Source organism: Leguminivora glycinivorella, chromosome 15, assembly GCF_023078275.1.
Source record: "Leguminivora glycinivorella isolate SPB_JAAS2020 chromosome 15, LegGlyc_1.1, whole genome shotgun sequence".
NCBI classification, from domain to species: domain Eukaryota; kingdom Metazoa; phylum Arthropoda; class Insecta; order Lepidoptera; family Tortricidae; genus Leguminivora; species Leguminivora glycinivorella.
In genome coordinates, this window is record NC_062985.1 from 1,844,123 (window position 1) to 1,855,165 (window position 11,043).

At 39.4% G+C, this 11,043-nt stretch overlaps 2 protein-coding genes across 4 annotated transcripts in view; one reads left to right on the plus strand and one right to left on the minus strand.

Annotated features, from left to right (window-relative positions):
* The window catches only part of LOC125233760 (OTU domain-containing protein 7B), a 41,181-nt gene extending 34,999 nt beyond the window's left edge, over positions 1-6,182 (plus strand). For all 3 annotated transcript variants that reach the window (XM_048139836.1, XM_048139837.1, XM_048139838.1), the window contains 4 exons: positions 751-995; positions 1,696-1,901; positions 2,928-3,365; positions 5,613-6,182. In XM_048139836.1, the coding sequence (XP_047995793.1) occupies positions 751-995; positions 1,696-1,901; positions 2,928-3,365; positions 5,613-5,907 (1,184 nt within the window). In that variant the 3' untranslated portion in view covers positions 5,908-6,182. The remainder of the gene's footprint in view (positions 1-750; positions 996-1,695; positions 1,902-2,927; positions 3,366-5,612) is intronic.
* LOC125233768 (beta-ureidopropionase-like) overlaps positions 1-11,043 on the minus strand; it is a 494,359-nt gene that overhangs the window by 356,353 nt on the left and 126,963 nt on the right. The window lies entirely within an intron of this gene.

Genomic DNA, 11,043 nt, shown 5'->3' on the forward strand with positions numbered 1-11,043 from the left:
TAGCTGCTTACGGGTTCCATGACAGATTACTGGCGTTGAGGACGAAGGTTCAAGCATTGCTGTGTGGAGAAGGAGGTGATGCGCTTACAAGTAAGTACTACAAACTACTTTCAAATTCTTGTAGACTTTTGTCTAAAACTGGAATATAAAACAGGAAGCAGAAAAGGTCCTTATAGCCTTCTATTTTTAGCAACTTCTGGTGGAAAATGTTTGCCTAATGCGGCTTCACTGGCTGCTTATGGCTTTCACGATAGATTACGGTAATGCTATTGGTTCTCATAAAATGAAATATATTGAAAGAAAACGCAGGGCACTGGCGATGACGAGTAACATGTTGGCCCGCAGATTTGCTCGTTGCTCAGATCAAGAGAAAATCACACTTCTTAAAGCTTTTTGTCAGAGTTTTTATACGAGTAGCCTTTGGTTCAACTGCACTCAGAAGGCGCTCAGTGCCCTAAAGGTTCAATATAATAATGGTTTTCGGGTGTTGTTGAAGCTGTCTCGCTTCTAAAATGTTTGCGGAGGCACGCACAGACGGATTTCATGCCATATTGCGCAAAATTTTGACAAATTTTGACTTTTAATCATTATGTCAAACAAAGGGATCCGAATGAAAGGCCAGCTCAGATTTGGAGGACACTTCCACTGTTCCATGCAGTTCTTTGAGATTTTATGCTCCCAACAAGACTAAATCCACATTATCTTTAGCCATTAGTCGCACATTGACTGACAAGTTTTCCTTATTTTCAGACGCCATAAAGCGCCGCTGGCGATGGTCAGAAAGCCTCTCCCTCCGAAGCGCGGGCCTCACGCCCTCCGAAGCAGAATGGGAGCGAGAATGGCAAGACGCAGTTCGCGCCGCCTCCGCGCAACCCAGACCCAAACCCGCGCCCAGCGCAGCACCTCACTATGACGGCTTGGAGCAACTTCATGTGTTCGCTTTGGCTCATGTGATGAGAAGACCAGTTATCGTCTTTGCTGATGTCGCTTTGAGGGTGAGTTTGTTAGTTTCTAAGCCAATTGTAGCGTGAGTTACAGGTGTGCCGCCTCCGTGCAACCGAGACCTAAATCTGTACATTCTGCTGCCTGACATTATGACGGCTTGGAACAGTTACATGTGTTTGCACTGGCACATGTTATGAGGAGACCGGTTATCGTCTTTGCTGATGTTGCTTTGAGGGTAAGTCTGTTTCTAACTAACAGTGTTAGTAAGTAGTAAACACTTTATTGCACAGAAAAAATTACAAGTACAGTGAATGGTTATGTACAAAGGCGAGCTATCCCTTTAAGGGATCTCTTCTAGTTAACCTTAGAATAACTGAAAGAGGAAATGGTAGACAAACACAACTAAAGTGCATCGACATATATACAAAGAAAGTACCTAGTGTTTTGTTTAAGAAAGGTAACATGCCGTCCTTTACGCAACCGGGAACTAACCAGCGCCTTCCTGTTTGTACTGGCAAGCGAAGACCGGTTATCTTCTTTGTTGATGTTGCTCTAAGAATACGTTTATGATTAAAGTGAATGTACCTAGGCAATGAAATGAGAGGAAGACACGGTCGTTACTTTGGCCTTTTCCTTGACAGCATTCGTGCGACACGACTTTCTCTTTCTCGTTTTGTCGATTTTTCCTTTTATTTACTTTATGATTAATGACAATTATAATAAACGATTACTTATTCTTGCAATTTCCAGGATTTCCGCGGCGATCCAGTAGCCCCCATTCCATTCGGCGGCATCTACCTCCCCCTGGAACTCGAACCCGCCGCCTGCAGCAAAGCGCCCATACTACTCGCCTACGACGCAGGACATTTCTCAGCACTAGTTCCCTGCGAGCCACTACCTACTGACGGGGCTAGGGTCCCACTAGAAGATAGTACGGGAACTGCTATGCCTATCAGGTGAGCCACAATTTTATCAATCTCACTTTCGTGTATGGACATGTTGTATCTCTCTGCCAAGCCATTGTCAACAGGAGACAGCACAGGAACTTCGCCTATCAGACTATGTCTCGCTCTAACATGTAGATAGAATGAAGCATGATATGTCAGTCTCCTATAAACACTTGTATCATATATCTCCCATCCTGTTCGTTGGTACCCCACTGGAACTAGAACCCGCCACCTGCAGCAAAGCGTCCATACTACTCGCCTACGACGCCGGACATTTCTCAGCACTAGTTCCCTGCGAGCCGTTACCAACAGATGGCGCTAGGGTCCCACTTGAGGATAGTATAGGAACTGCTATGCCTAGCAGGTGAGCCACAATTTTATCAAAAATCTCACTTTCGTGTATGGACATGTTGTATCTCTCTGCAAAGCCATTGTCAACAGGAGACAGCACAGGAACTTCGCCTATCAGACTATGTCTCGCTCTAACATGTAGATAGAATGAAGCTTGATATGTCAGTCTCCTATAAACACTTGTATCATATATCTCCAATCCTGTTCGGTGGTATCTACCCCACTGGAACTAGAACCCGCCACCTGCAGCAAAGCGTCCATACTACTCGCCTACGACGCCGGACATTTCTCAGCACTAGTTCCCTGCGAGCCGTTACCAACAGATGGCGCTAGGGTCCCACTTGAGCATAGTATAGGAACTGCTATGCCTATGAGGTGAGATACTCCATGCACTATCAGCATTAAGCATCACAAGAGTCTTTGCCACGATTTTGCCAAGCTTCTTGGCCCTAAAGGGTACCATAAGCCTTCAATAACAATATACATGATAGCGAAAGACGCTGGTTCTGTTCCAGTCTTGAGCATCTGCAGGGATTCGGCACTTTTCTTTTATTACATGTATTTCATTGGAGCCCATTGTCACTTTTTGTTTTACATAGTTTACTTTTGAAATACTATATTACTTAGATGCTTTGATTAATAACCGTTTTGAACACACATTTAACTATGATCCTATAATTCCAGATTCAACGTAGACCCAGGCGAAGATTTCCGCTGGGACACCGAACCAGATCAAAAAACCATAAACAACCTCCTCCCCGACGAATACCAGCGTTCAGCCATGATGGCCGCCTATCTCGACCTAGAACGCGTCGAGTGTCTCTCACAGAACCCGCCGCCTGAAGAACTCAGAAGATCACTCGACGCACTATCAACAAAGAGTTCCAAACAGCTGAATTCCGTCGCTAAACAGTTCGGAAGCATCGGCAGGTCTATGAGCAGTAAATTAAAGAAGAATTTTGGATCCATGGCGAAGTTGACAGGGAAGAGTCAGAGTAACCCTGAAGAGGGGCTGATGAGACGGCAAAGTACTTGTGAAGTGTTGTGCTGCAGGGTGTTAGCGGCTAGAGCACCGGTGCAAGAGGAAATGGTCAAGAATTACCTGAATGAGGCTTGGATTAGGTGAGTTTTCATCATTATAGTAGCTTAAGAAGATTCTTCAGGAACCAGGTAAGATAAAAAAGCTATCTACAACCTTCCATTCGCCGTTTTGGTTCTCTAAGACACTCATGCTACTAGACAGTGTTTAAGCTTCAAGTACCCCGCTGACACACCTTTTGTGTGACCCTTCGGGTCTTTAGCCTTACGTGGAGCTCAGCCTTCGTTGGAGATATCGTTTATCTAAGACAATTGACGACAATTAGGTCGACTTTAAACTTAAAAAGCACTTCTTTTGTGTGATGCTTCGGGTTTTCGGCCCTACGCGGAGCTCGGCTTTCGTTGAAGATTGTAAGTCTATCTGAACACTGTAGCGAAACAGTTCGGAAGCATTAGTAGATTTATGAGCAGTAAATTAAAGATGAATTTTAGGTCTATGGCTAAGTTGACAGGGAAGAGTCAGAGTAACTTTGAAGAGGGGTCGATGAGAATGCAGAGCATATGTGAAGTGCTATGTTGTAGGGTGACGGCGGCTAGAGCGTCGGTGCAGGAGGAAATGGTCAAAAATTACCTGAATGAGGCTTGGATTAGGTGAGTTTTCATCATTATAGTAGCTTAAGAAGATTCTTCAGGAACCAGGTAAGATAAAAAAGCTATCTACAACCTTCCATTCGCCGTTTTGGTTCTCTAAGACACTCATGCTACTAGACAGTGTTTAAGCTTCAAGTACCCCGCTGACACACCTTTTGTGTGACCCTTCGGGTCTTTAGCCTTACGTGGAGCTCAGCCTTCGTTGGAGATATCGTTTATCTAAGACAATTGACGACAATTAGGTCGACTTTAAACTTAAAAAGCACTTCTTTTGTGTGATGCTTCGGGTTTTCGGCCCTACGCGGAGCTCGGCTTTCGTTGAAGATTGTAAGTCTATCTGAACACTGTAGCGAAACAGTTCGGAAGCATTAGTAGATTTATGAGCAGTAAATTAAAGATGAATTTTAGGTCTATGGCTAAGTTGACAGGGAAGAGTCAGAGTAACTTTGAAGAGGGGTCGATGAGAATGCAGAGCATATGTGAAGTGCTATGTTGTAGGGTGACGGCGGCTAGAGCGTCGGTGCAGGAGGAAATGGTCAAAAATTACCTGAATGAGGCTTGGATTAGGTGAGTTTTCATCATTATAGTAGCTTAAGAAGATTCTTCAGGAACCAGGTAAGATAAAAAAGCTATCTACAACCTTCCATTCGCCGTTTTGGTTCTCTAAGACACTCATGCTACTAGACAGTGTTTAAGCTTCAAGTACCCCGCTGACACACCTTTTGTGTGACCCTTCGGGTCTTTAGCCTTACGTGGAGCTCAGCCTTCGTTGGAGATATCGTTTATCTAAGACAATTGACGACAATTAGGTCGACTTTAAACTTAAAAAGCACTTCTTTTGTGTGATGCTTCGGGTTTTCGGCCCTACGCGGAGCTCGGCTTTCGTTGAAGATTGTAAGTCTATCTGAACACTGTAGCGAAACAGTTCGGAAGCATTAGTAGATTTATGAGCAGTAAATTAAAGATGAATTTTAGGTCTATGGCTAAGTTGACAGGGAAGAGTCAGAGTAACTTTGAAGAGGGGTCGATGAGAATGCAGAGCATATGTGAAGTGCTATGTTGTAGGGTGACGGCGGCTAGAGCGTCGGTGCAGGAGGAAATGGTCAAAAATTACCTGAATGAGGCTCGGATTAGGTGTTTTTTAAGATTACTGTACTAGTTTAAGAAGATTCTGTAGGAACTAGATAAGGTCGGCAACGGTGACCGCTTTTTATCAGGCGGACCGTATACTTGTTTGTCACCGACGTGGTATAAAATAAAGGTGAATGTGTGAAATCGGTCATACTGAGTCGTTTGATCAACGTCAGTCGATAAGGGAATCGTGAAAGTTACAATAAACATTTTATTCGACTCACGCTCCGGTGTAAACGATAGGTCTTATTATTTTGAAATCATTATGCTTATATAATTAATTTATGAGGGACATGTAACTTAATTTTGACAGTGCCAGGAGCTTCTGATATTTTATTTTATTTCAACTTCTTTTTATTTTATTATTACTCGTTTTTCATAATTTTTGACACGTTTCCCATAATTTAATTAATGCTTTATTTTTTTAATTTTTAAATCGTATAGTTATTTTATTGTGTATTTTGTTACTAACGTATGAGCCATGTCGTTCGATTTAAATAAATAAATAAATGAAAAAAAAAATGATTTTACCGAGTGTTCCTTTTCCAGTTTCACGGCGGAGAAGAACCGGCGCGCCTCCCCTCCTGGGCCGCGCTACGGCACGGGGCGCTCGCAGTTCTACGCCGACGCGGGCTCCACCTCGCACCAGCACGCGCGCACGCTCTCCAACAAGCCCGCCCGGCCCGCGCCCGCGCCCGACAGGACGCTGTACCTGTCCAAGTCCACCTTCTACGACGACCGCCCGCCGTCGCCGAAGCCTTGCAAGGCGCAGCTGTGCATGTACTACGGCAGTCCGGAGAACGATGATTATTGCTCTAGGTGTTCGAGATTGCAGTATGAATAACTCAGTGCTTCCTAGTGGTGTTGCGGATTTTGACAACATCTAAAATAAAAACAGACTCGATTCAAACCTGAACTGTGCTGTAATAAAAAAATGCAAAAGAATACTAAACGTTCGATAACGATTATATTACCTATACGAACGCCGAAATTAAAAACGTGCTCCCGACTTTTATAAAACTTTAAAAAACGACTAAAAAGTATAATTTTTTACCCGAACTACGAAATCTACGAACCTGAAAATTACCGTGACGTGACAGTTGTACACCATACCCATAAATCAATTAAATCCGTGACACCGCTTTATTGTTTGCAAGTAACAATTTCTGGTCCTATAGTGGTCGAGAGCACCAAATTAAATCACATTAAATAGTCCTATAAATAGTCTATATTGGTACTGTAGAGCCGATTTGGCGCAATTATGCAGCCATATAAATAGTGATATAATAGGGCTATAGCAGTATCATCCGTGACGTTTAAGGTCTATAATGGTGATGTGATGATGACTATTGTGCTAATTTGTTGACATAGATGACACAGTAACGCTATTATAGTATCAATTTATGCTATAGTAGCATTTGAGATTCCGTTATACAGGTTTTTTGTTCTGTAATAGCAGTTGCCGTCCCTTTTAATGCGAATGAATGAAATTTCTAAAATAATTTAATGTGTGTAATATTTAACAAACGAGGAACTTTATGAAAAGTGGCGTGTGAACTTGTGAAGTTTAGTGTCAATCAAAATAATTTGGATTTCGTATAATTCCATCATTACTGCAAAAAGGTATGCGATGGAAATTTTACCGTTAAAAGAATATTAGTTTAATGGAGTATTTTAAGTGCGCCCTCGATTTATACCTGTTTTGAATAAAATAAATAAATATAATTTAATACAATAAAATTATTGGCACCATAGTTTCTACTATGGATCCAAGAAGTAAAACATACGCTTTTATAGTTCGACTATGTCACTTATCATACGCATTCACTGCCATAAGCCCGCCATTGTGGATTCAATTAGGATTGCATGAGACTTTAACTATGATCCAGTTTAACTTATAAGTTCTTTATATAGAAAACAATACTTGTTTTCAATGTTTTACTATAGAAAGATCTTCTAAACAATTTTTTTTTTAAAACATATAGTAAACTCAGCTATAACGCTATTGTGTTTTAAAAGAGATACCGAAACCATTATTCCACAGTTCTGTGATATAAAAGAGTAATTGTGACGTATACGGCGATGAGATATAAAAGGCATTAGAAAACGACTATTAACGCTTTTCAAAGCTATATAAACGTATCCTGAAAACTTCATTATACAGCAAAATAGCTCTATAATGGTATTCATATCACTACTACAGTGTTAAATACTGTAGCAGTGTTTTCCAAAGCCACTATATCCCAAAATAGTGGTATAGTTAGGTTTTAATTTCTGTTAAAATACGACTACTAAAAATACTATAAGCGGCTTGTTGGGAACCTTAATAGCGCAAATTGATAGCATAACAGTGATTCCTAACACTATTATACAATAATATTGTTCTTTAGTAGGTTATTTGATCCTGTTATAGACCAGGCCTATAGCGGCTGTATAAAATGGTGATATAAACGTTTACATCACTTCCTAATAACACCTTTTAGCTGTATAACACAACAACTATAGCGGCTTGTCGGGAACCTTAATAGCGTAAATTGATTGCATAACAGTGATTTCTAACACCATTATATAATAATATTGTTCTATAGTAGTCATATTTGATCCTGTTATACATCAGGCCTATAGCGGCTCTATAAAATGGTGATATAAACGTTTACATCACTTCCTAATAACACCTTTTAGCTGTATAACGCAACAACTATAGCGGCTTGTCGGGAACCTTAATAGCGCAAATTGATTGCATAACAGTGATTTCTAACACCATTATATAATAATATTGTTCTATAGTAGTCATATTTGATCCTGTTATAGACCAGGCCTATAGCGGCTCTATAAAATGGTGATATAAACGTTTACATCACTTCCTAATAACACCTTTTAGCTGTATAACGCAACAACTATAGCAGCTTGTCGGGAACCTTAATAGCGCAAATTGATTGCATAGCAGTGATTCCTAACACTATTATACAATAATATAGATCTATAGTAGTCATATTTGATCCTGTTATAGACCAGGCCTATAGCGGCTCTATAAAATGGTGATATAAACGTTTACATCACTTCCTAATAACACCTTTTAGCGGTATAAGCTTATAGAGCTAAAAGGTGTTACTGGAGGCTTTTATACGACAAGCGGTCACGCCGAAAACCTTTATACGACATCTATAGTAGCTTTTGGCGTCGAAAACCAAAATTATAGCACTAAAATGTTACTTGGAATAGAGTAAGTTTTCAAAATTTCAAAATATCGTGATAAGATTTACTAATCCTTCATTTGTCTATAATCTTTAATTATATATCATATCACATATTTTTATAGCTATATTAACCTTTTAACCACTATAATATATTAAACGTTAAACATGTGACAAATATTTAAATATAAGGATAATAGGGATATACACATATGGAGACCCATGGACATTCATATGACTCGAAATATGTCGCCAGTCGCGATATATTAACGTATATCCGTATATTTAAATATTTCACTATAATATAATTATGTAAAGAGAGAAAAAGTGGGGTTTCCTATCTATATCTATGAAAAAAAAAATGGTTAAAAGGTTAGCGTGCTTACAATAGTCATCATGTGATAATAATTTCTCATTATATGTGACATTATCTGGGTAAAGGGACCTTATTATCGAAGGCGCTTACGGCGTTATGAGCGATGTACATATACAAATACGGCACCTCGAGACGTAAGCACCATCGACTATAAGGTCCTTTTACCCAGATAACAGAAACCCTAAATTAATATGAGAGTAATTATATACCTCATCAATATAATAACTATTAAAATGCAATGTTAAAGCGACTGGTTATGGAACAAGTGCCAAAAGTGGCTTACAATATTTACCAGGCAATATCAATGGATACAATAGTATCCAAGTAAAAAAAAAACCGGCCAAGAGCGTGTCGGGCCACGCTCAGTGTAGGGTTCCGTAGTTTTCCGTATTTTTCTCAAAAACTACTGAACCTATCAAGTTCAAAATAATTTTCCTAGAAAGTGTTTATAAAGTTCTACTTTTGTGATTTTTTTCATATTTTTTAAACATATGGTTCAAAAGTTAGAGGGGGGGGACGCACTTTTTTTTCCTTTAAGAGCGATATTTTCCGAAAATATTAATATTATCAAAAAACGATCTTAGTAAACCCTTATTCATTTTTAAATACCTATCCAACAATATATCACACGTTGGGGTTGGAATGAAAAAAAAAATCAGCCCCCACTTTACATGTAGGGGGGTACCCTAATAAAACATTTTTTTCCATTTTTTATTTTTGCACTTTGTTGGCGTGATTGATATACATACTTGTACCAAATTTCAGCTTTCTAGTGCTTACGGTTACTGAGATTATCCGCGGACGGACGGACAGACAGACATGGCGAAACTATAAGGGTTCCTAGTTGACTACGGAACCCTAAAAACATCAAAAACTAATATTGATATTGCCTACAAGTTTGAAAGAGCGAGTGTGTTCGTATTCCAAAAGGACAATATGATATATGCATATATATACAGTATATGACATCTCTATACATATAAACACTCAAAATTTGTATTCGTTCATTACAAACCACGGAATCTTATCACAGTAAATTAGAGTGAGTCCAAGATAAATCGGCATCGATTTTGACGTCAATCTTTGATGATGATTTTATTAAATTATGGGGCTACCAAAATCGTTACTAATTTATCTGGCCCCACTCTTGCCCTGAAACTTCTATTGATATTAAGTCTTGTAGTTTTATAGTTATATTATTATGAAAATGTTATAATAATCATGTTGAGGTTTTTTGTTCACCATTCTACCTCAAACGCAGCAAATAATATAAAATATAAACAATTTAACAGTTATTGTTATTCAGAATATATTTTATGGACTATTGTTATTGTAAAATCACAGATGAATATCTAAATAATTGTGATCCTTATTATCTTTTACTAAAATGCATAATGTACCTATTTATAGTATTTATGTAAGTCATTATACTGTGATTAGGGTTGCCATATGTCCAGATATGACTAAAAAATCTGACATTTTCTGGATGGTAAATTTCCCAATAAAACCTTACATATCAAGTGGAAATTTTCTCGCATGGCAACCCTAAACAATAATAGTGACCGCACCGCACCAAGGTCATCCACATACTATCCTGTTAGTGAGAGCGAGAGAGAGTCATTCTTCGCTTTCACGTATGTGAAAAGTTTCAAGGTCGCGGTGCGGTGCGGTGCGGTCGTGTCTTCGCTACTTAACCCTTCGTCTGTGTTTGATAAGGATCCTAACATAAGGCGTTGGACTTTAAAAATGTATATCAAAGTTAATTATTTTATGACAATTTTTTGACAGACACAGACGACGGGTTAAAAGTAGCTAACAAACGGCCGCACCGCACCTGGGCCTTATAATTTTTTCACGTAAGTGGGCCATTTTTTAAAGTTGTCCACCCCACTTTTTTTGTAACATGGGTATTTTTTTCGCGATTCATACTCAGAATCGCGAGGTCTTTCAATCCTGATAGGAGAAAAAAAAGGTCCCAAGAATTGTATACATTTTTCAAACCTTCCATTCCGTTACCGCCATACAAAATGTATGAAAAAAATGTAACGGAATGGGAAAATAACCTTGGGACACTTTTTTTTCTCCTATTAGGATTGAAAGAGCTCGCGATTCTGAGTGGGAACCACATAAAAATTTCCAAATCCAAAAAAAAGTGCAGTGGACAACTTTAAAAAAATGGCCCAAGTAACAGGGAGAAAAAATATTTCTTTCTCGCTCCCACTTGCGGGATAGAATGTGGATGACCTTGGTGCGGTGCGGTCATGTGTTAGCAGCTTAAGAGTACACGATATATATTCTGACCAAAAAGAGTAGAAATGAGGAGGCACACTGACATTTTACCCCGCCAGGTGGCGCCTGTGCAAGTGTCTAGGCATGTCACTGTTATTCATGTGTGTGAGAGAGAAAAAAA